This window comes from Nyctereutes procyonoides, unplaced genomic scaffold, assembly GCF_905146905.1.
Source record: "Nyctereutes procyonoides isolate TBG_1078 unplaced genomic scaffold, NYPRO_anot_genome, whole genome shotgun sequence".
Classification (NCBI taxonomy): Eukaryota; Metazoa; Chordata; class Mammalia; order Carnivora; family Canidae; genus Nyctereutes; species Nyctereutes procyonoides.
In genome coordinates this window covers 29191599-29217947 of record NW_026575120.1, presented here as the reverse complement: position 1 = coordinate 29217947, position 26349 = coordinate 29191599, and the positions used below count along the sequence as shown (strand labels likewise).

At 38.8% G+C, this 26349-nt stretch overlaps 1 protein-coding gene across 1 annotated transcript in view; it reads right to left on the bottom strand.

Moving 5' to 3' along the window:
• DGKI (diacylglycerol kinase iota) overlaps positions 1-26349 on the bottom strand; it is a 420356-nt gene that overhangs the window by 60884 nt on the left and 333123 nt on the right. Inside the window, 4 exon segments of the mRNA XM_055335472.1 lie at positions 14742-14864; positions 16997-17124; positions 18022-18062; positions 20218-20287. Of these exon segments, the coding sequence (XP_055191447.1) occupies positions 14742-14864; positions 16997-17124; positions 18022-18062; positions 20218-20287 (362 nt within the window).

Below are 26349 nucleotides of genomic sequence, written 5' to 3'. Positions count from 1 at the left end.
ATTAATGCATTTTCTTGGCAACCTCCATGAAATGCTCTAAACCCATAAGCATCCTAAGACAAGATTTTTTTTTTTTAATAATACTGTCCTGACTCTTTTTTTAAAGCCTCCTTACAGTATTTTGCTTTTTGTTTCATTTTGTGGTTTAAACCAATAGCATCCATGGCTTTCCTACTCGGCCCTTCCTCAGAATGTCTGTATCATTTCCTTCCTTCCTGGGAGGTAGTAGTAGATCAATAGACTGTCTAGTTCAGATAAGGTCTTTCTTAAAGACAGACTGGATGAATACTGGGGACCCATCTACTTCTTAGAAAGAATCATTCACAAATAAATGCCAATTTCCCTTCCCAGTGTCCCCAACCCATATACCCTCTACTTAGCATTTCTAAACCATCATCTGAGTGGGACAAGGGTTGGGGTTACCATATAGAAGTGGACTGGGAATAAACATATAGAATAAGTATAAGAACCAATCTTGAATAGGCATAAAGGCAGAGATCCATATTCTGAAAATACCAAATACCAGATCCATATGCTGAAAATAGCAACAGAAAGTTTCTCTGACTGGACAGGAGAAGGAAGCTCTGACATATTCATACCAGCTCATAGTCCTGGCCAGAAAATCTGGGGCCCCTTTATTTCCTAGTTACTAACATGGAATTGTTAGAAAGCAAACAAGAATGGGCTGGAAGCTCTGCTACCTCTATAGTCCACTCAGCACACTACGAATAAATAAAACATTTCTCGACTGAGAAGTCCTCATGAGTAAGGCAGTCCCTGCCCCCACACTGAAAGCGATGCTATGAATATTTTGTCAATGTTCCTTTTTCTGTCTGCCTTTCCTCTTTATGTTCCAGCTTTAGGGATGAGGACCTCAGCAAAAACACCACTTTCAATAAGCAAAGGTGACCATCCATCCTACTCAGGAAAGGAAGAGAAAATTGAAGTCTCTGGCTTCTAGCTGTTTATATCAATTCTGAATGCCTTTCATCAGTCTACTTTTATTTCTCTTTCCTTCTCCATACCACAGCCTAAGAAGTACCTTGGCTTATCTCATCCACCTTCCTCACACTTTGGTAGAATCCAATCTCTCTGTGAAATAGGCCTCCCATCATGTGCTAATTAATACACTTGGTCCAACTGAAGAATACCAGGGACAGTCAGGTGTGGGCAAAGTCCTTGGGTTGGATGCTGTTCCTGCCTGAACTGTTACCACTAGTTGTCTGTTAACAAACTCCTGAGAAGTACCCCAAATGGAAACTGATTTCCCAGCTGGACACCCCTTTTAGGCACATTTCAAGAGACCATGTCACTGCTGCAGAAACACAAATAAAACAAGCTTTATTTTTCTTTTGTTTTACCTTCAAGTAATGGTGTTACACAAATTCAATTTATTTCCTGAAACTGTTGATAGACAAAGAATTTTCATTTAAGTAAGCCAAAGGATGATTTAATGTGATTTGAAAACATGGCTGTAGATTATCATCTCTGGCAATAGCGTTTCCCCCTTGAGATTCTCTCAAGGACGTGCACTGCCTAGAGGACTGTCATGTCTAGCCTATGACATCATTTTAAGAGCTTGAGGGAGAAAGAGTAAGATCACAGATCCAGGTGACAACTTCACAACCATTACTTTAGCACCAAAGCATCCCTAACTAGATAAAACAGAACCAGAAGTCCCTTAGCACTGAGAATCTCCATCAACCAAACAATCCTCTCTTTGTTTGCTTTTCTTCCCTCTAATTATGAATATTGCTATTAAGACAATGAACAAAGCACCGACAGTAAAAGAGCTACAGAGAATGGGAGCCAGAGAGATGAAAGTTACAGCGACCATACAAAGTGGCATTGAGATGAGAGAGACAAACACATTCTCTATTCAAGTGGTCACAAACCCATTCAGGGAATGCCAAATAGCCTCAAAGGTAATATTCACCACAAATGAGGTGGGGGCAGGGAGGGGAGTGTGCTGAGGAAAGAGCAAAATTGAAGGAAGGAGAGAGAGATAGGTATAAATGTGAAAGTAAGGAAATAAGACCCAGAACCTAAATGATAAAGGCTGCTCGGTCATTTCTCCATTTGATGTAAATATCCTCTAATTCCTTTCAGGCTCCTAATTTCCTATTCTTTGAGAGTCTTCTACCCAAATATATACCTGATGATCCCCACATGAACTGTACTTGAAATATCTTCCGGGTTTTTTTTTTTCTATATAAGCACCTGTATTTAATTGGTATCTAAAAAATACCACTGTATTTTAGTTGTTACACTAGCTTGTAACAACTGGATTTCTCCTATCCATCCTCTGCAATTTGTTTGCTGAGAAGGAAGCCCCTGAGGGCCCTTTGAGCTTGAAATTGTACTGCCACCTAATGTTCATGCCTAAGAACTGCAACAAAATGAAGGGAAAGGCATCTCTGAAATCTACTGGTAAAGATGAGGACAAGGGGGCAAAAGTGGGCAGTAGACACAGGGGAAGAAACAGATGAAGAGATGGTGCTGAAGTAACCAGTATCAACCAAGTCCATCCAACATGAAAACTTGTCCATCACACTTTTGATTGCCTAAAATATGAACATTCCTGGGAAACATTTTAGTATTTTGGAGACATGAAAATAATTGCATATGAGACTTAGGACAGCCGTGCAGGCACAAAAGATGGGATACTTCACATTAGAAATCAGTTTTTGCAATATGGTTGCCTGCTTAATTTCTTTAAGAAAAGGGGGGGGTAGTAAAGGAATAAGACAAGCATTTTTTTCTGAAATTGAACCAAGGGAGATATATCTGCAGAGAGCCAATAAGGAGTATGAGTAAGGAGGACCTGATACCAAGAGCCACTGGCTCTAACTTAGTCACTCGGTGAATGCTGGCCAACAGCTCCTGTTGAGGCACAATAGATCTGGAGTTTTGTGAATATGGACTTTTTTTTTTTTTAAGTGTAATTTGAAACAAAGCTCTGGGCACTGAAGGCAAATCGTGCGAGTGTCACGTTATACTGTTAACAGAAGAAACTTCTCACATATCACAATATTCAGGATAAGCAGTATCTACCTTGTGGGGCCAACGTAATTGAGCAAAGACTTACTCACAACTAATTTTATTTTCATTAAATAAGGACTTCTGAATCCAGCTTTAGAAAATGGAAGAAAAGACAGAAGTGGAATTGGAAGCTGCTTTGGCACTTTTCCTGAAAATAACTGTGATATATTCCAGAAGTTTTTCTATTAACATCTCCCACCTTACCCACTTCTCAGAAGAGGGAATTCATGTTCAAGACACTGGTATGGGAACAGAATATGAAAAGTATCTCCTCCCCACACTTCTGTGTCCAAGGACAGGACAGTTTCTACGTAATATATTACCAAAAACCCAAAATAGTAAAAAACAAACAAAAAAAACCCCACAAACCTCTATGAAAAAATGATAAATTAATACAAATACATCACAGTAATATTGGGAACAAGATGTGAAAGTGGGCTCCACAGACTCTCTTTGAGAATAATTAATTCCACATGTGACTATCAAGCATTGCTATAAACCTAATTCAATTCCAGAAGTTGTCAGAGATACAGAACTTACAACACTTTATTCCACTTTTAAGGAGACTCTAAGGGGTTTATGGAGTAAGACCAACATCAAAGAGAGAATTGGAGAAACTGCAAAGCAATGCTGTCGATGTTCTTATGTTTGGTGATTAGCACAAGAGCCAGAAAAGTTAGGAAAAGGAAAAACATGGTCCCTGTCTCCTTGAATTCCAAGCAAGTCATTTCTCCATGTTGTAGAGAATTTTCTCGTTCTGGTCTCCTCAGGGTGGTCCTGGGTTCAGAGGTCCCCAGAGGTTCATGAGAAAAGTCCTATACCCACCCCTTCATTTCCAAAAGCAATAAAGGGACCCTTCTCCCCCTGACCCCATACCTGTGCAAGCCAAGCAATTACTAGTCAATATCCCTCTAACCTCAGATTCCTGGGCAAGTATTTTTGGAAGGATTTCAAATTTATCACTGACATTTTAAATACATTTAATCAATACCTCATCGAAGGCAGATGCACTGAGAAAATAAGAGTTTGGGTGGCAGTCTGAGAAAGAAGCAAAAGGATGAGCAGGTTGTGGAAGTAAGTCAACAGGAGGCCCAGTGCCTCTTCACCCGTGTTCCGAGTGCTCTGCCCCTCTCTGTGGAGGTAAGCAGGAGGGCAAGAGGCAGCCAGTACTGAGCTTGTGTGTGCTCCCTCTTTAAAATAAATAAATCAAAAAACAAATGTTTAGTTCAGATCCTGTCAGTCACCCTTACTTGTAAAGGGATAATCTCTTGGAAAGATTATCTCACCTTTCCTCCTGTTGCCAAAACCTGCCTATGGATGCCCAAGGACAAGGCATGTGTCCTGAGGAACAAGGACTCCACGGGATGGGGCCCTCTGGGAATAACATCACAGAAGACCCAACTCTGGATTTTGCACCCTTTCCAAAAGGAAGGAAAGATCATTGATAAGAGTCCCCAGAAAATGTACAATTGCCTGATGGGTTGGACACTTTCCCAGCAGGCTCTGGGAGAGGATTCTTATCACACTTGACTAAATTTTAATCCTGATGCTTAGAAAAAGTGGGCCCTCAAGAAGAGACGTGCCATCATTTTCTGGGATTAACATCCACTTTATGCCAACTTTTTTTTTTTTAGCTTGGATCCCGTTCAACACACCCTAAATTCCTACTTCACCAGACTGAGAAGATTTCAACGTTAAGCCCTTAAAGAAGAACCAGGAACAGTTTCAAAAAAAAAAAAAAAAAGAGCACCAAATGTGCAAAAACCAGACTGCATGGTGAGCCAGCCACATGCTCATGGCTACTCCCAGGAGACACAAGACAGAGGAATGACAGGAGATCCCTCTCGCACACACCCAAGTCTCCATCTCTGGCACAGCCTCTGAAAACAAAGAAAAATTCTCATTTCTCTACTGGCCTAACAATACCTGCTCTCACTTCCGGGCACAGAGAAAGATGGAGGTATTTCCTTAGTTTTAGAATGGCACGTAGATGCTTTTGTCACAAAAGACTGGGACCAGCTTTTCTTAATGCCCTAAGGCAGAATGTGTTGTTGGAAGGAGAGAGAAATTCCCTTTGTCTTGTTTTTAAATAAAACTGATAGTTTTCCCTTAGAGGCTCCTTCTACTGCTCCCTACTTGTTAAGGGAACTCAAAAAAAAAAAATGCTTTCCTTCTGCATGTCTTGTCCCCATATTTCCTCATGCTCTGGCTCTGTCCTGTCTCTTAAGGTTGGAAATCCTTAGGAAATCCCCAAATTCTCTTCCATCCATAACATTTTGACCGTTCATGGTTTCCCACTTGCCAACTCTCTTCCCCTTCGTCCAAAGAACATCCAAACCCTCCTTAAGCACTCAACTTACTGACATAACCAAAAAAATCCAGAGCTCTGACACAGGGAGCATGCTGACTTCTCAATGCACAAGGTTCTAGATGGGATTCTTCTCCTCCACCCCCTGGCCCCATCTCATCTGTGTGCTCATCAACAGTGCCTATAATTCTCTATACTCACCATTGTTGCTTTCTACTTTCTCACTTGTAAAACAGCAACCTCTCTCTGTCTGAGGGACTCCATGCATCATTATTACTTTAATGTAAATTCCCTGAGTCAAACAGATCAACATTAAAATACGAAATACATAAATGGATTCCACAGCCTAACAAAAATGTTTAACATTTAATGTAACATTTTGTTACATTTTTGTGTGTGTGTGATTAGAACTGGGTTTGCTGCAGTATTATAAATAGACATCTCTGTTTTGGTTTGATAGAGTACCTTCTCTCTAACGTCCCATATTTATCCATTTATCCAATAAGCCTGCCTTACGGGACACCTGGTATACCAGATATGGTGCAAAGTGCTGTGGATGCAGAATGAGTAATATAGTTTGTCTATCCAAGGAACTCACATGCTTTAAAGAAGGGTCTGATCAAATTTCCCTCATTTACCACGTTCCTCAAGTGTGAGTAGGTAATGCCACATCTTTTGCAAGTGAAAAGAAAGAGCACTTAAAGTAATATTCTGACGTGCTGTAATCACTGACCAAACTTGAACTCATAAAAATGGAAGGGTGGAATTTCTTGGCGTCATTTTAAATCCAATGGATGTTTAATATTAGAGCTTATTTACATTAACAAGATTTTTTTCAGTGTTGGTCAAAATAAGATATATTTTGACATATAAAGACATATAAAGAATTCTAGTCTGGCTCTGCCACTAACCAAACTTGGAAAAGGATTTCCATATCTGACAAAAGGTTTAGGACCCCCATATGCAGAAGTATTTGAGGAGCAACTATAAGAGGAATAGAGCAAATTTTCTTATTAAAAATTTTGCACACACAAGGGAACAGAGCTTATGTGCTTGGCGAAATAGGGAGGGTAAAAACTGGAGGTAAGGCAGGAAGAAAAAGAAAGGAAGATATATGTCAGATAAACTGGAGCCCTTCCAGCTTCAGTGATTAGGCAGGGAGAGCAAGATTTAGACCAGTCAAAGGTAAGTAGGATGGGAACCAACTATCTTAGTGAAACAGATGCAAGGGACTGTGTGTCTCCATCCAGACAGCACTGATTTCATCTCTAAGACAGATTCCAGCAAAACTCGCATCCCACTAAGAAGATTAATTTTCTCCTTCTTATCAGATTGTGAAGCTTGAAGGGTATTTCCACAACCCAATCACTGCCCAATGGTCTGTCCTCCTGTTGAGAACTTGGAGCTGTAACTATAAGCCAATTATCCTTATTAGAGTCAGGCCATCACCTAATGTTCCCGAAGAAACTAATGTTCCCGAAGTAAAGGAAATAGTCGGAAAACAAGAGGGGAATGCACCTCTTAACCCTATGTTCAGCCAAGAACGACTGAGTTTTTGGAAGGGGTAGGAAGGGTTATCTTCTCGATATTGTGGTTCAGAATTTTAGACCAGTTGGAAAAGCCAATTTCTAAAGTACTGTTTGGTATCTTGGATATCCCTAAATAACTTGCTAGTTGTACCAACTTCCTTAAGCACATGTCAGTTAGAGTGATGCTAAACTGTGCATTCAATTATTCGAGGAGCATTTCTGGTTATATGATGATGAAGAGCAGATAGTTATCTGCTCATGTACAAAGGATGAAGAAAATAAGCTTGGAGTTCTTAAAAAGCCTCTTTCCTTTGAGGCTAACATTTTCATTATTTCTCTAAATACTCATTCTTTTCACATAAATATAAAAAAGTGAAATCTGGAGGAAGCAGCAAATTCTAGTCCTCTTATTTCCAGGACATTTAATGCATATCTCCATTATGGCACTTAGCAGAGAGAACTCGAATAACTGATTTGTGTAATATTCCCCTTTGCATATAAGCTCTTCAAAGGAGATAATAATTTCTTGTTGAGTTTTATCTCTTCAGTGCCTACGTATGTATGAGTGTGCGCCTATACACATATACCAGATGGACAGTTCCTTACCGAGAAGGTGCTCAATATTTATTTGCTCAATCAATGAATGACTAACTGAATGACTCAGCCTGTTTCTTGGGATCCCAATGAAAATAATCAGACCAGATACATCATAGTTTGATTTTTGATAACATTATCTCTTAGAGACTGCAGATCATAAGGATCTATTAGCCCTGCTGAGTTGATCAGGTAATAGATACTTGCCTAGACACAGATGTCTGGATGGAACGTCTGCCTTCGGGTAGCTCACTACACTCTTCTTTCTTGTCTTAGTCACGTGGCAGGATATTCTGTTTTTACCTGTGTGACCTTTATCTTAGTTCTTTCCGATTTAGGACTTGAAGACACTAAGAAAAAGTGTACTTCTTTCAGTCACTTTTGGGGGTTTTGCATAACCCTAAATAAATAAAAATTTCAAAAAGATAATTCTTTTTCAGAAACTAAATACCTCCCAGTCCCTTTACCGGTTTTCCCTTAACCCATCTGACTCAGGTTAAGTCTGTCCTTCTCAAAAAATAACTTATTAAGAATATATTAGAGTTGGGGCACCCAGGTGACTCCGTGGTTGAGCAGCTGCCTTGGCTCAGGTCATGATCCCGGGGTCCTAGGATCAAGTCCCACATTGGACTCCCCACGGGGACCCTGCTTCTCCCTCTGCCTATGTCTCTGCCTCTCTCTCTGTGTCTCTCATAAATAAATAAATTAAATCTTAAAAAAGAAAAAAAAAAGAACATACTAGTTTTCACTCAGTGCTATTTTTTTTTTTTCCCAAATCTCAGATCCTGAAGTTGAGAAAACTCTTTCTTAGGACTAAGATTCTGTTTGCTATAATTTCCATTAATTCCTTCCTTACAAATCTTCTGCCAAAATGAAATATAGCCTTGTCACTAATTCTGGTGGTATGATTAATGATGAGAGCTGATGTGTTTCTAGAATCTACTTAAAATCATATTATTTTAATTTTTTTTTTTTTAATTTATGATAGAGAGAGAGAGAGACAGGCAGAGACACAGGCAGAGGGAGAAGCAGGCTCCATGCACCGGGAGCCCGATGTGGGATTCGATCCCGGGTCTCCAGGATCGCGCCCTGGGCCAAAGGCAGGCGCCAAACCGCTGCGCCACCCAGGGATCCCAAAATCATATTATTTTAAATAGAACTTTCTTAGATACTGAAAATATTTTCTGAACCTAAAGACAAATTCATTATGGTTCTAGTTGTAAGAATGCAAGTCAACTGTCTCTACCTAATTTATCTCAAAATTGGTACTTAAAGATTGTTTTTTACTATCTTCATAGGTTTTGAAGACCCTAGATGTGTTATATGTCCTTCATTGGAATTATGTTCTCTCCTAGAGGACTGCGTATAAGTAGAAGGGAGGATGATGGATCTTATGAATAAAAGTTAAAACGAAGAGACAACTCTGAGGAGACCCCTGGCGTTAGGTCATTTGGAATTTATTATTTTTTTAATAAATTAATTTTATTGGTGTTCAATTTACCAACATACAGAATAACACCCAGTGTTCATCCCGTCAAGTGTCCCCCTCAGTGCCCGTCACCCATTCACCCCCATCCCCCGCCCTCCTCCCCTTCCACCACCCCTAGTTCGTTTCCCAGAGTTAGGAGTCTCTCATGTTCTGTCTCCCGTTCTGATATTTCCCACACATTTCTTCTCCCTTCCCTTATATTCCCTTTCACTATTATTCATATTCCCCAAATGAATGAGAACATACACTGTTTGTCCTTCTCCGATTGACTTACTTCACTCAGCATAATATCATTTGGAATTTAGAGAGGAAAAGGCCACTGTGAGCAGGTCGGGGAGCCAGGGAGGAAGGATGAGTTGGGAAAGCACTGCAGTTACATTCCTCCTGTTTCCCGAATTTACTTTTTTTTTTTTTTGTAAAGATTTTATTTAGTCATTCATGAGAAAAACAGAGACAGAGGCAGAGACATAGGCAGAGAAAGAAGCAGGCTCCATGCAGGGAGCCTGATGCAGGACTTAATCCCAGGACTCTGGGATCATGACTTGAGCCAAAGGCAGATGCTCAACCACTGAGCCACCCAGGTAACTCCAAAATTTACTATTTTAAAAATCAGTCTTCTCAGGATTTTTGTCTCTTACCTACCTTTTAACCTACTTTTTGTCTCTTACCTACATTTTAGTCTTGGTTAATCATTTCTTTTTTTTTAATTTATTTTTTATTGGTGTTCAATTTACCAACATACAGAATAACCCCCAGTGCCCGTCACCCATTCACTCCCACCCCCCGCCCTCCTCCCCCTCCACCACCCCTAGTTCGTTTCCCAGAGTTAGGAGTCTTTATGTTCCGTCTCCCTTTCTGATATTTCCCACACATTTCTTCTCCCTTCCCTTATATTCCCTTTCACTATTATTTATATTCCCCAAATGAATGAGAACATATAATATTTGTCCTTCTCCGATTGACTTACTTCACTCAGCATAATACCCTCCAGTTCCATCCACGTTGAAGCAAATGGTGGGTATTTGTCGTTTCTAATGGCTGAGGAATATTCCATTGTATACATAAACCACATCTTCTTTATCCACTCATCTTTCGATGGACACTGAGGCTCCTTCCACAATTTCTCTTTGTCATTGATTTCTGTCTCTATGATTCTTCCTCCCTCTTATTTCTTTGTTTTCTACTCTGGGATTCTTTTCCCAGTTTATCAAACTGAATGCTTTATTTGTATGAATCATTTTTCCTTTGATAAGTGAATTCATAGTCATAAATCATTCTGTGAGTAAGACTAGTGGTTTCTGCAGAGTCTGATAAATAGTATTTTCAGTTCTAGGAATTCAAAATTTCCCTTTTGATTTTTTTAATGTAGTGGATTATTTAATATTGTGAACATGATGTTAAACTGGGACTTTCTCTCTCTCCAAACTTACTGGGGCTTTAAAGCTGAAAGCAGCAGATGCCAACTGTACCTAAAATATTACAATAATTCTTCAGGTCTTTTTTACATACTTACTTTTAATATTCCTGACAGGAATATCAAGCAAAATTGAAACTGCACATACACCCTGCAACACTGGACACATGCAGCAGAGTATTCACTGCAGTTTTAAAATAATAAAATATTAGAAATCACTATCAAAATGGAGAAATAAGTTATGGAGTACTATTGATGCAATATTCTATACCAAGTAGAGTTAATTAAAAACTGCATATATCAATACTAATATATTTTAAAAATATGACCATTGAATGAATGGCAAGTCTGAAAAGCATATGCATTGTTCAATGTAGGTAATGAAAGTACAAAGATAATATAAACAAAAAAGTTCATAAAACAACATATTTTTATGTTACTCTATGTTGTTTATGGAGTGAAAGACCTAATGCAAATAATAACATAAAACAACATAATATTTCAGGGTATTTGCCACATGAATACCCTTCCTATAATTTTAAAAACTTTTTCTTTAAATTCCAGCTACTTACCATACATGTAATATTAGCTTCTGATGTACAATATACTAATTCAGCACTTCCATACAACACCAGGTGCTCATCATAAGTGCATTACTTAATCCTGGTCACCTGTTTCACCTATCCCCACCCCTCCTCCCTTCTGGTGAGCATCAGTTTATTCTCTATAGTTACAGATTCTTGGTTTGCCTCATTTAAAAAAATTTTTATTCAAATTCAGTTCAATTAACACTTACTGTACTAGTAATTTCAGAGGTAGAATTCAGTGATTCATTGTCGCATAACACCCAGTGGTTGTTACATCACAGCCCCTCTTTAATGCCCATCGTCCAGTTACCCCATCTCTCATCTCCCCACCACTTCCCTCCAGCAACCCTCAGCTTGTTCCCTAGAGTTAAGAGTCTCTTATGGTTTGCCTCCTTCTCTGTCTTCCTCTTATTTTATTTTTCCTTCATTTCCCTTATGTTCACCTGTTTTGTTTCTTAAATTCCACAGATGAGGTGTCGATGCCTGGTGGCTCAGTGGTTGAGGATCTGCCTTTGGCTCAGGGTGTGATCCTGGGGGTCTGGGATCAAATCCCACAACAGGCTCCTTGCAGGGAGCCTGCTTCTCCCTCTGCCTGTGTCTCTGCCTCTCTCTGTGTCTCTCATGAATAAATAAATAAAATCTTAAAAAAAAAAAAACTCCACATATGGGTGAAACCATGTAGTATTTGTATTCCTCTGACTTATTTTGCCTAGCCTAATACCCTCTAGTTCCATCCATATCATTGTAAATGGCAAGATTTCATTCTTTGTGATAGCTGAGTAATATTCCATTGTAAATATATACCATATGTTCTTTATCCATCCATCAATCAATGGGCATCTGGACTCTTTCCCCAGTTTGGCTATTGTTGACATTGCTGCTATAAACATGGGGGTGCATGTGCCCCTTTGAATCACTGTGTTTGTACCTTTGGCTAAATACCAAGTAGGGCAATTGCTGGGTCATAGGTTATTTTTAACTTTTAAGGAAGCTCCATACCATTTACCTCATATGTGGAATTTCTTTTTCCCTTGGCTCATATGTAGAATTTAAGAAACAGAACAAATGAGCTTTCAAATAATTTTGTACTTATTTACATTGGGACAAATTTAATATAGTTTAATAATTTTTGAAAATAAAAGTCATTTTTAAAATTTCAATCTTTTTTTTAAAAAAGCAGTAAAACTGCTTTAAAATTAATTCTCAATCATATTTACTTTGGGGTTAATTTGTAGTTAAATATATATAATAATATATATGTATAAAGCGAAAATTTCTATACAGGGAGATTATGTATGCAAATATATTATATATGCAAATATATATTTCTCCCCACTACACTAAAGATGCTAAAAAAATAGAAACCAAAGCAAACCTTTTTTGGGCCGTGGAGCTGTGGGCACCATGCCTTTGCACTAGCCCTTCAGGAAGATTATACAGTATGGTCAGAAAAACCATGAAGTCAGAAGTCAAGCCAAGTGACTCAAACCACAATTTCCATTCTTGCTATCTTGCATGATCCAAAATGAGTATTTTAAACTCTGTATGCCTCAATTTACTCATCTTTTAAGCAATGGCAAGATTTAGAAGTTGTTACAGGAATTAAAGATAATTTATCTATGGCACAAAGCAAACAGGAGACATTCTATCAGTAGTAGCTATTACTAACATGGCACATAATATCTAGGTATTATATAATTGAACTATTTGATAAACTGCAAATATACCTCTTCGCATCAGAGATGATCTCTGAAGGAAACAAAGAGATGCTCTTTCTAAGGAATTAATGGACACAGTAACAGTAATAAAAAATTAAAGAATTAATAGGCAAAATGAGGGTAGGGTACGGTATTTGCTTACTGTCAGTGATTTAAAACAACTGTTTTATTATGGTCCTGTATTCTGAGTCAGGGATTCAGACAGAAGCCAGGGGGAACAACTTGTCTCGCTTCCATGATGCCCAGAGATTCAGCTAGGAGACTCGAGCACTAGAAGGTGAGTATTTGAGTGTTACTTTGTTTTCAAGGAGATTTGGCAGAATTTTTTTTTTTAAGTTAACTGCTCTAGTGCACTTGAGAGCTAAGGTAGTATAAATGACCAGGACAACTAACAGCTGCCAAGTGGAGATCAATAAGAAAATTAAGAGAAATCTTTGAAGGATAATATATCCCAAATAAATAATAGATTTGATTTTTATGTAGAGTTTTAAGAACTTGGCTATTAATATAAAGTAGTACATCTATTTGTGAATTAGGAAGGATATTTACTGCCTTAGAAACAATCACTTCACATATCATGATACATACTTTAATATACTCCATATAGGGAAATCAGGAAACAGGAAACCAGGGTGAGGTCATACTCTACTTTTTGGAAATAGCTTGTCTGGAAGAACAACTACAATACTCATCTGGTTGGTCTAGGCATAATTTCTATTTCTGTGGCTAAACTCTAATTTTCAAATAAATCTGCCCACAGCTAGATAGCCATGTCTTTAACCATCAACGGGTGGCTGACTCACCATGGTTTATAAGCATCAATTTCATATAAAAAAGAAATGGAAAAACAACCCTGGGTTGTAAGGAATCAAGATGTGACCAAAATCTAACTATATGGTTGCATTATAAAGGAAAATCCATGGTAATTCACTTTTTTCCTTTCTACTCTTCACACAACAAAAATAAGAGGCAGTGCCGAGAAGCAATTAAAATGAAGTTGCCTTTTGCCCCTGGGATATTTGAGTAGAGCCTTCACCAAAGAAGTAATGAGCTCCAGATTTTTCACTTATTCTCCCCCTTGTCATACCAAAATTGCTGTGGTCTTCCTTTAGAAACAACACCTCTTCAGTTAACCATAGGCTTCTAAGACTTTGACTCATTTTATTTTGTAAAAATGGTAAGACTACAGGGCAACAAGGCCATTTTCGCTATTCAATTAGGGCCTCGGGTAGGAATGGAAATCAGTCTAATATCACAAATTTTGAATCAACCAACTTGTATGGCCTCTGAGATGGGGTGATTGGCCTGAATTGTGGAAGAAATGTACCCATGACCACTGACTGTACCTAGAATCCGCTCCTGCAAGGAGATATCACAGGGAGACAAAGATTCCCCAGCCAGAAATGTGCCAACACCGTTGCCAGAACTCCAACATTCATCCTACTTCTTGACTGTGATCCGACCTCAGAAGAAAACACACCGACTATTCTGATCTACAAACAAAAAGCATCCATAAGCATGAACAGATGCTGCTTCGTTTACCCAGAGACACTGAGAAACGTGAGCAGCTCCACTTCAGCCAACAAAACCACCTGGCTGTGCTACACAGAGCACACATCCAGAGGCTCAGGACTGGACACAAATGAAACAGAGTTGTAAAAGCAAGTGGAGATGTTCATACAGATGAAAAGATGCTACATCACTTCCCAACTATTCATCGTCTCTTTCATGCATGTCTTCCTGAGGCGGCAAACATAGGGACATCTAGTAAGCACTGGACTCCAGTAAAGCAAACACTGGTGACGTTCAACGTATTTGTAGATGGACATGTGAGGTCTCAGTATGGTTTGGGGGCAAAAGAAATGGAAAGTGAAGATCCACTAGGAGCTGGGGGTTGGGAAAAGTGAGCCAAGTGAATGCAATGTGAAACCACTGGGTGCCACAGGAGACAGCGTGGGAGCAGCACTGGAAAGAGACCCCTTGTCACTGATGAGGTACCTGGCAGGCCTCTCCAGGTGACCACAGGGTGCACAGGAAAAGAACAGTGAGAGCGCGCTTACTGTAGCACACGTGAGTGGCTGAGATCCCTCAAATCGGAGTCCTCATAATGCGGAGTAATCGTTCCCAGACCACTGTCGCTCAGGATGCGCTTCCGTAGGGCAGGATTCCACCATTCTGACAGCCTGGGAGAAGGAAGGTACCAGGCATTAGGCATTCAGGGCCAGCCACAGGACCTACTCTGCTCTTCCTCAAGATGATGCTTGTCCAAACAGGAGATGGGAAATTAATCTTCATCTATTAGCTCCTTCTTCACATTTATTATTTACTTTTCTCAACCATCATGAACTGCTTGTGTGCCTCTGCCTTCTTTACAGATGAGAAGACTACATTTCACGATTAGGTAATTTTAAATGTGATGTAAATAAGAAGTAATGGAACCTGATGGAGAAATGGAAATTGGGAAATAAAAAAGCTCAGCCTTTTTTTTTTTTTTTTTTTTTAAGCTCAGCCTTTTTCACTGTTTTCCTGTCCTTGCTCATTTCCAGAAGGGGCAACTGATCTGAAATAAGAAAGGGATTGATTGAAGTTCTAGTGGATTTTCAGGCTACTTTGGGCTACTTTGTTTTGGGAGCTGGGGCTAATAGAGGTTTAACTCAGGACGAAGCCATTTCTTTTGGCCATTATTTGATATAGAGAAGGACAAAGACCAGGATGAGTGTGGCAGGATGAGTTGATTCTTTCCCAGATCAAAGACTGTAGCCAAGATCATGTTGGGCAGGAGGACACCGAGACTCTAGTGCCTACTGCTCCTGCAGGAGGACCCAACATCTCACTTGCTTTCCTCCCTCCAGCTGACACACTGGATTTACAGTACGTGGACTGTGAAGATGGGCTTTTCCACCATGTTCTGGGATGCCCAGGGAAACAAATCTGATATCACTAGCTCTGGCTTCCTAAACACAACTATATACTTGCCCTGTCATGCTACTTCTGTCTTTTCTTGACTTGATACATACCAGTGATATCAGCTGGCCCTTGCAGAGTGGGAGATATTCAGAAATGGCAACAATGGTCAAATAAATTAGTGCAGAGGAGTAAAAAGGCATAAGGGCTACCTCAAGTGAACATGTCAACTTATATGGTAGGTGTGTGTGTGTGTGTGTGTGTGTGTGTGTGTGTACACAATCTGCAAATGCTATTTGAGCACATGTGTGTGTGCTTTCCAGGGAAATCCTTATTTTAACTAATTGGCCTCCATATACCAGTAAGACATCAAAGTTCATTAGACTTCACAAGGGCAGAGATTTTGTTTGTTTGTTTGCTTTTGGGGTTGTTTTTTTACACTGTTGTTTCTTAAGCACTTATACTAGTGGCTGGCACATAAAAAGTTCTCTAAATAAATATTTTGGAATTGCTGAAATAACATAGAAATATTAATAATATTTTAGTGGCTCAAAGTAGTGATTAAATGCATAAGCTTTAGCATAAAACTTGGGACCAAATCTCAATTTTGCCATTCATTTTCTATGCAATACAGGCCAAGTTAAAGAATGCTCTAAGCCTCAATTTAGTTATCTATGCATTTAGGGTAATAAAAGTTCCAGATGCACAGGGGCATTGTTACATGACCGTGATGAGGCTGATAATTTTAACAACATCATATTTAATGAGTGTCTACCAAGTGTCAAAAACTATCCCAAATACTTCACATGTATCAATTCATTTAATTTTCGAACAGTTCTCTGAGTAGGTTTTATTTCTATTTTACAGATCAGGAAATAAGCACAGAGCACTTCTGATGATTTGGTTACTATGAAGTGATGGCAGGGATATAATAAAGGCATTTAGGACAGTAGGTGGCTTATAATAAGTGCTTGATACATCATAGTTATTATTACACAAGCTATGTCTCAAGCTGCTTAGATATAGCAAAAAAAAAAGGAGGAAGTGGTGGAGGAGAAACATAGAGTCAAATCACTTGTGCCCATTTTTCTTTGGATAATACAAGCATTATAGATATATACGCACAAATGCAAATACTAGCACTTTATAGTTTGGTAAGAGGTGTAGACATGGTGTGTAAAGAAGGCTCAGACATGGTACAAATCTTGGTGGGAAAGAATAATTCTATGCAGCCGTTCAAAAGACAGACATATAATGGAACCAGTTATGCTACACTCTAATGAAACACAACAAGAAAACCTGTACCTTAAGATAGTTTGATGTCATTAGAAATGCCAAGTGCAAAGTCAGATATGGATGTCACCCTGTGGCCAGCCTCGCTACCATGTCACCAAAAACGAGGCACACTCACCCTGAGGCTTGCTCCACCACCAGGTCAGGCATTCCTGGAGGTGTCCCTGCCTGCTGTGACAACACCATATCTGGGTCCAGAATAAAAATCTCATCTTGGGAAATCTCCATCACAAAGTGCAAATGTTCCTAAGGAAGAAAAAGGAGTCTGTCAGAGGATTGACAGGATGCTCAAATCTATCATCGGATATGTAACAAAATAAAGCCTTCTTGATCTTGAAAGATAATCAAAGTCTATGACATAACAAAAGACCAAGTGCATTTTCAGAGGTCTGACCTGTGGACATCCATCCCTGAAGCAACACAGGAGGAAGAGGCTGGTGAAGCCCTCTTGGCCTGGGATTCCTACTTGACCAGGATCTTGTCAGGTATGACCAGAGTTGGGCTTGCCTCTTTTCAAATACAGTCAAAGAAGTGATACCCCACCTGCAGCTTGGTCCAGCATGAGTTGTGCAATAAGCTGGACTTGGACCCCCAGGATCTGGCCAAACTAAGTGACATGATTAACAACTCGTTTTATCACTGGATTCCATACTGTATTATTTCTTCTCTTCCTCCTCCTCTTCTCCTTCTTCCTTTTTCTTTTTTTCAGGAGAATTTGGACAAGGAGAACACATATTATCATTGGGCATAAGCATTTTTTTTTCTCATTATGGAACTCTGGGAAGTGATGAGTTGCAAGTAAGTAGCATAAATATATACTGGAGGTGTCAAACTTGTTAAGCAAAATAAACTTTAAAAGCCATAAAATTGAGCTAGGAAGCAGTAAAAGTAGCAGTGTGTGAGAAAATTTAGAGCGCAGGCAGGTAATGATATCTACAAACCTAGTCATTTTCTGTACTCATCTGCAAGGTCAAGCCACATCATCCTGAGTCCACAGATTACAACATGTGTGAAGACAAATAAGAAAACTCATAGCTTCGGCTATGAGTGCCATTCCAGAATTTGTAAATGTTTTAGGGTTTACATTAAAAAATAATGTATAAGATTAGCTACCAATAAAGTGTTAGGCTCAAGAAAGCTTACCTGAGATCTGTCTATTCGGTAAAAGCGATCAGCAGAAGTTGCTAGGAAGAAAAAAAATGCATATGGCATTCAGAGTCCTGTGTTCTGGCACCAAATTCATAGCCTTCTCTCATATTATGCCACCAAAATCTTAACATTCCAGTCCTGCCTTACTGCTAGCCCATTCCTAAGTCTACACAGAAACATCAGGACCTCCATGTCTGCTGTGTCCTCCATGTCCTTGCTTAGAAAGCCCTTCCCCATTATCTCCCTAACTAAATCTTACTTGTCTCTTCAGGACCAACTTCTCTGTGAAACATTCCTCGGTCCCATCCTCCCTACCCCAGAGAGAATTCATTGCTCCTACCTTTATTCATATTTACATTTTGTTTATTCTTCTTGTACAAACCATCTTCAGAAACAACTATGAGATGAAGATATCTGCCTCTTTAAAGGTCTCTGTTTCATTTACTCTTTTATGTCTTCAGACATTAACACAGGTCCTTAAACAGAGCTGGGACTCTGTATGTATTTATTAAGTAAATAAAGTTGGGGTGTGTGTGTGTGAAAAATCCCTATAGGTAGCCAGACTTCTCAGGGAAATGATTCTCATTTTGAAAAAAAGCTTGAAGATGCAGAGCCAGGGACCACATCTGGTATTGAAGGATTCATTTCACTTCAAGGCTGAGTCCCTAAGCCATGTCTAAAGAAAGCCAAAACAGTGAAAAATAATTATTTAAGCATTCCTAAAAGGGATTGGGCTACATCTGTGGTTTGGGAGAAAAACTGCAAACTTTGAGTTTCTAGAAACTATTCTGATTATTAATACTCAAAAGAATTATGTTCCTCCTCACTTAAATCTCTCCAACAGAGTCCAAATATTATAAATAGATTTTCTACAAAGTACATAGTACTAGAGGGAATAACTCAAAATGCAAATGATCATTCAAAAATCATAAATATTTAATGAGTAGCTTCTCTCCAAAGGAAATGAGTTGAGAAGACAATCATGGTCCCTGCCCCCTAAAAGCAGCAGGGGAGTAAAATCTATCTGAGAAGGACTTATTCTACTTTGTTCTTGTTAAACATAAGTGTGATCACCTTTTAAAGGTTTTTTATATCTATAGAGTATAATGAATATCTGTATTAACACACCAGTCCCTGCACTTATAATTTTATCTAAGAGTGTATACAGAACAGACAATATATAGAACAATTCAAGTAAGTTTCCAAAATTTTCTTAAATATAAGTCTTTTGTGAATTCAGAAAAAAATACATGATTGTGCTTCTCATCACAAGGGAATAAAGGAGCCAGAGGAAAAGTGGTGTAAATTCTCTTCTTCAGAGGTAGGTGACGAGCTCTTAATGAAAACCTAGGTCATGATTCACATGGGTTAGGTCTGATATAAATGCAAGTGCTCAATCTTCATAGTACTGTTCGCATACTCACACATCCTGTCATACTCCTGTCTGCATTTATATCTTCTCAGATGCATCCCCAGGTCAACCAATGAAATGTCTACAGTGAAAACCACATGTCCATGTAGACAAGAGAGATACCATGGAGTCAATATAATGGGCAGTAGGTAAGCAGAAGTGGATTGTAACATGGGTAACTAATGGATAGAAAAACAGAATTGGGCAGCATGTAGGGAGTGAGGGATGCTTGCAATGGAAAATGAACCCATTAACCAGTCAGAAAATACCTGAAATATTAGGCATTCAATAGGTCATGCTCAGGAGAGCAGATCCGAATGCAACTGAAAATTTCTGCATTTTTGTAAAAATGTATACTTGTACTGAAATGATGGCTAATGGAAACATATGAAAGTTCCACAATAAGCAAACAACAGAGAAATCAGTACGTATCCCCAGTGTATTGGATCCATCTACTGGCCTGTATTTATGACAAGCACTCAACATGATTTAGGAAAGGGGAGGGGACACAGAAAGGGAAATGTCCACTTGAGCAATTTGAGGCTGAGAAGTTCAGCCCAAGTCAACCAACTTTCTTTGAGAAAAATGACGTCAGGAAAGTATATTGCAACATCAACAAGTCCACATCATTTGAGATGCAAATACCAATCACACAGAGCCACATGAAGGGTTTCTGAATAATCCCTTGGAAGACCAGGGTCCACTCCGCACCATCTATCAATGCATTGTCCTGCTGCTTATGCAACCCCCACCACTCTGTGAAATATAGAAATACTCACCATCTAGAAAGCACCACCGTGGGGAGAGTCTCTGAGCCGAGAGCGCCCTGGGGAAGGAGGTTTCATGGTCCTGGAAAGAGACACATACATCCTCCTGACTCCATTACTCCATTTGACTGACCTGGGGGATTTAACCTCATTGTACTCTATCAACTACTTCTAAGACAGAGCATCCTTTCCTAAACTGAGCACTGGTGAGAAACCAAATCGTATTTTTACTAGAAAGAGGCTCTGCTTTCAAATAAATTATTTCACACAGAACTATTTAAAACTCCCACAAAGAAATTTCCAGGAAGTTTTCAACTATCGTATTAAGCATTCATAAATGATATAACTTGGGACATTTATCTCCTTTAGGGAATTTCTTTCCTTTCGTGAAGCTGAGGAACTAGTGGCAGCTGGCTGACATTTACACCTTGGTTTCCCCTGTAGGTATAAGGCACTAGCACAAAATGGGAAAGAGTTGAGCTCATCTACTGGCCAGAATGGACTTGGGGCATCTAAGAAACAGAAGAAGCCATCCACATGTAGCGTCAAATCCCTTTAACTAGAGTAGCGTCTGTTATACAGGGCAACTTGCATGAGAGCAAAGAAAACCTCATATGTTGAGGCCATCATTACCTCAACCTTATGCACTGACCCTGAGTGCAGAGCAGTGGAGGAAGAAAGTTCTGCCAAGCTGGCTGATGACAAACATCTCTTCAACGCTGACTTAGCCAGCGATGTCCTCATCCACCCCAGCAGTCTCTAGCTTTTTAGCTTCTAAGATGCCGACCCTCCCTCCCTCTCATGTGTGATCTCAAGCCTGAGGGCCTCTATCTTCTCTCCTCTAGGCTTAGATAAAAATATTTCTTTCCTGTTCAAAGCTAACCACTTCATCTAGTCTCCAGATTATCCTCTTCTTTCCTTTCAAGTTTTATTTCTGTATTCTTCCGAAATCCTCATCCCCCTACCCAGAAATTCATTAACTTTTCTGCTTTCAATGATTCACCTTCTCCAAAACAAATTCCCTTCAACTGATCTTGTTACATCTCCTGAAAATAAATCGTTCCTTCCTTCTTGATTTGCCAAACTCCTGAAGCATGCCATTAGTATATCCCCTGCCTCTTAACCATTTTGGCCCAATCTCTAGAAGGCTGGCTTCTGATACACCATTCTTCAAAAGCTACCCTTCCAAGAGATCGTCAAGACCAGCATCCTTCCTGATTTAACACTACTACCAGTTCCCAAGCTTCCCAGAAGTCTCTGAAGTGTTTATTTTTTACAAGGAATTGAGGCCACATCACAGAGGAATAGACTAGAGAACTGGAAGATTGAAAGCAGAATGGATTATTTCTTTATAATTCCAAGCTTTCAAAAACTAAAAATCTCTCCTAAGAGAAGCTCTGCTGATGATAATTTAAAAATAAAAAGCACATTTCAGTTTATAACACATGACTTGGAGCATGCTAGCCCTGGCTTATAATGAATTTGAAATCGTTGACAGAAATAGGACAAATGAAGAAGAAGACTATGTCTCTGTGGAGAAGGCAGTGGGAGTCTGACCCATATTAGGGATCTGAGATGTTCAAATATAGGGAGCATCCTTGGAGGGCGGCTGGGCTTGGATGATCCTTGTGTACAGAGGGGGACAGGTGAAGGAAATAGGAATAATACAGGACAAACAATAAGAGAACTAATCAGAGGTTGCATTGACTTTTTTGGGTTTTGATCAATACTCCCTCATGTCTCACTTGATCCTCAGGCAAAGCCTATGCTTAGATCAGTGGTTCTCAAAGTGTGAGCCATAGAACAGCAACATCAGGTAGAAACCTGTTAGAAATAAAAATCCCCAGGTGCCACCCCAAGTTTATAGAAACTCTGGGAGTGGAACCCAGCAATGTTTCAGGTGAAAGTGATGGACACTAGAGGTTTCAAAGCATAGATCTAACAAGAGGAATCCATTTTTATTATTAGAAACCTTGAATATATGGAATTTTTAATATGAATGGTTCTACAAATTAAATAATTGATAGAGAAAAAAGTGGTCTCAGGTCTGACAACAAAACTTTACATTTATATATGTAGAATTGATATAGCTATGGATGGATAGATAAACATATATCTCTATGCATATACATAGTATATACATAGCTATGGATACAGAGATATTTATCTCTTTTCTGAACTGGCTTTGCCATCCTGCTGGTTGCACTAAATGAAATCCTGACATGTGCTCAATACCTCTTTGCATGAAAATTATATTTAACATTTTGAGAATTACATTTGACACATGTGATACATTGTTTTAAAGAAACTTAAGGTTCTTAATATATTTTTATAAAACATGTAAAGTTACCAACATGTCAGCGTAGTGTCAAATGTAATAAGTCAAGAAATTTAAATGTGATTTGAAATATTTAGTGACAACTATGAAAGCTGCTAAGTAAAAAAAAATAAAAAGAAAAAAAAAGAAAGCTGCTAAGTAAAGATATTAAATAGAAACATGGCTGTCTTCTCTGGAAATAAACATGGCTTAGACACTAGGGATAGTTTCTGAAATTTGAGGCCAAATGTACTACAGAAAGCATCATATACAAAAATCAAATTTCCCTAGGTAAAAATCTACTCTGAAAGAACACAGAAATACATGACTTGTGATTTTAAAAATCTAAAGATTAATAATGTTATTGCTGGAGTGTTCAAGTTGGAGAATATTGGATATTATTTAGTTAGCTTAATAAAATGCAGATTGAAAAAAAATAAATAAAACGTAGATTGATGTATTGCCTCAGCCACTTGACTAGCTTACCACAGACTGGTAAAGTAATATTGGTAAAATTGTATACATTTTTAGGTATGAGGGTCTGTGTGTCAGGAGAATTTTATGCATGTGCCTAAGTATTTATTTTGTATATTTTCTTTGTTTATTTTCTCTACCTTGATTCACAGGTATTTGCTACAACCCAACTGCTTTAAAGAGGTTTTTTGTAAAGTGAATGGTACCAGTTTGCTCTGTGAAAATACACTGGCTGCCATAGAATAGAGATCTTTGAAACACATCAAATAGGTTCAAATGGATCCTCTAGTAAGTTCAACAATCCTTAACTCCCTGAAATTTTAGGCTAACTTCAGGATGTCTATGTGTACATGCATTTTCACTGCTTTCTACAGATTATCAAAGTGATCTGAGAAAAATGTCTTGGAAAAATAACTGGATACTTTCCTGGTCATGTGCAGATTAACCTGCCATTTTAAGAGATGGTTACCAATGCACAGGGAGAGCCCTAATTTCTCTGGCATAGCTTCCCTGAACTAGGTTTGCATCCTCTCCCTCCTTTCAGGAAGCTCTTTCAAACTTGTTCATAATTATATATATATATATATATATATATATATATATATATATATATATATGCTTTTAAGAAGAGTGTTATTAATAAAATGAAGTCCCATGTTAAAAGGCATTTGAATTCTGAAGTAAAAATGCAAATATTACCTACCCCAATATGGGAAGAATTTATAGTGCAATGCAATTAAACTACTTATTTCAAAATTTTGCATATCAAAAGATATATAGAAGCAGTCAAGTCTCAACAAAATTTTCCCCTTGGATCTAATCTAGCCCACACACATATATATGCAGATGAAAGGATCTCACTTGCATTAGTTCCCTAAAAGTTAGAGATTACCTGAAATCAATGTTAAAACGTTTCAATGCAGCAGATGGACAAAATGTAAAACATACCCACACAATACACCAACAACCTATAAAATAAGACACAAAGAAATCCAGCTAATTGGCACAGCTGGGTGCTAGGTTGATGTCTAAAAGATCTGAGGGAGAACATGAGGTAAAGAGCAGGCTAGGGACAGGAAATCTGGTGGTGGTTGAGGCTGTTGTATTTCACTTGAGTTGAAAAACTGAGCCCAGAGCTACTTTTAGTGAGAAAGTCTGCTTTGAAAAACTGATTTTGTATGTGTGTTCCAATACAAGTTTATTTGTGGACCCTGAAATTTAATTTCACATAATTTATGTGAATTATAAAATATTCTTTAACATTTTTTCCAAGCATTTGAATATCTGAAAACCATTCTTAGTTCACAGGCTTTGCAAAAGATAAATAGGCAGCAGACTGTTTGACATATACTTTTTCAGACCTGTGGTTTCGATCAGTACAAGATTGCTTGTTTTGAGATTATATTACATTTAGATTTAATAGAAATTGTGTTCCCCCAAAAGTCCATTTTTAAAAAAACTGATCTTGTGAATTGTCGTGTCATTGCTGCCTCATCAATGGTTGCTGTTTGAAAATTCAGGAAAAAGATATACCTTAGGTAGGAAACCGCCTAATGCTGAATCTCATCCATGTAGTACCAGGAATTTTTCAATGGTAACCATTTAGTAATGAAACCCAAGAGACAGTGGTAGATAATCACACTTATCAATTCTTCATATCTACAAGTCAAGTCAACTGACATAGTGGTGGGTTGAAAAACTGATATTTTTGTAAGGATGACATCATCTGACTAAGAAATGAGATGACAAAAAGGTTTCTGTCCTTGAGGTATTTAGGAAAGGCAGCTCTATAGATGAGAAGGAACAATAGTACAATCAGTGGTACATGATCCACCTCAAGGAGCAAGCGCAAAGGCAGAGGAATTCTGGTGGCTGAGAGCACCAGCTCGTGCACATGATAATCCTGGAGCTTCACCACCTGCTGACCATAAATGGATACCTCATTTATAAAATGGCTACCACAGCATATCATAAAGGATTCTTTTGAGAAATAAATGAAAGGTCAGGTGGGATGCTTAACCCGAGGGCTGGCACATGTTGATATGCTGATATTGTTATGCTACACAAGTAATGCTGGGGTAGCTGAGACCTTTTTTTTTTTTTTAACCTAAAACAATTCTGACCTTTAATCGCCTTTGGGGCTTATGGAACATACACCACATTTTAGATTGGATCATTCAGATGGTCCTACATCAGCACAAAACTATCTTATCCATAAATGTCTTTGTGCTCAGAATCCAGGTTTCAGAGAGAGAAATGGGACAGATCTGTATGTGTGGACACAAAAAAGAATGGCATCAAACTGCAGTTGAACCCATGCCATCCTTGGTTTGATGCTTGCACCTAACACCTCTTTTCACACTATCAGATACTATATATTTGCCTTAAGTACAGGGTGTGGTTTTTAAGGCGTGTCTTCTGTCACCAATAACAATATTTTTCAGAATATCCACTTTACTATCTGTCCTCTCCCATATTCAATAATATTCCCCATTCAATAGTAACTATGCCTGATATTCACCCATTTTCACCAAAATTGTTATCTTTTCTTTTGCTGTTTTGGATTGTCAGATATCACCCAGCTATACATTACTCTTATTCCTTTGACACAATTCTATTCAGTCTTTTCAATTCATATTGATGGAAGCTAATGAAGTGCAAGGCATGTGATATGAGAGTCATAAAGAAGAGCAAAGCCTGGACTGTGTCTTCAGATGCTGTCTACTGCAGTAAGAACCACCTGGGTGCCCTCAAGCTACTTTCTCACCCCAATTTTTGGGGCTGCTATATGTTTGATTTACCAGATTTCAACATCTTTATTTTTCAAGAGATGGCTGTTCTAATTACGACTTTATTTCCTAGATATTGTCAAAAGCCATTGACTTTGGGAAAAGGATCTTGAGTCAGCTACCCAAAGACCTGGAGCCTGGTACTGAAGACAGCAAAAGATATTAATAGTTGGGAAAGCAAATGGAAGGGCCAGCTCACAGTTAAGAACACCCTTTCCTTTCAAGTTGGAAATGTGGGGCTAGCAATCTTTGCTGTGGGGCAGGGTTTTCAGGTAGTTCCGACATTGAGGTGTAGCTTAGATGTGCCAGTAGGCACATTCCTGAATCATGCAATCCACTTACACAAAGGCCAGTGGCCATGATGTCAAACAGAGCAGCAGGTTGTTGACTCTTGCTCTCCTTCATGCCTTCCTGACACTTTAAGTCTTCCACCTACAGCTCCCACTCAGACTCATCTCCATTGTCTGGCATCAAAGGATATGGAACAATAATCTTAACAAGCTGTCAACTACTCAGAGAATAACAGTTGGTGACTGGTAAACTTTCTTTCCTTTTCCTCCTTTT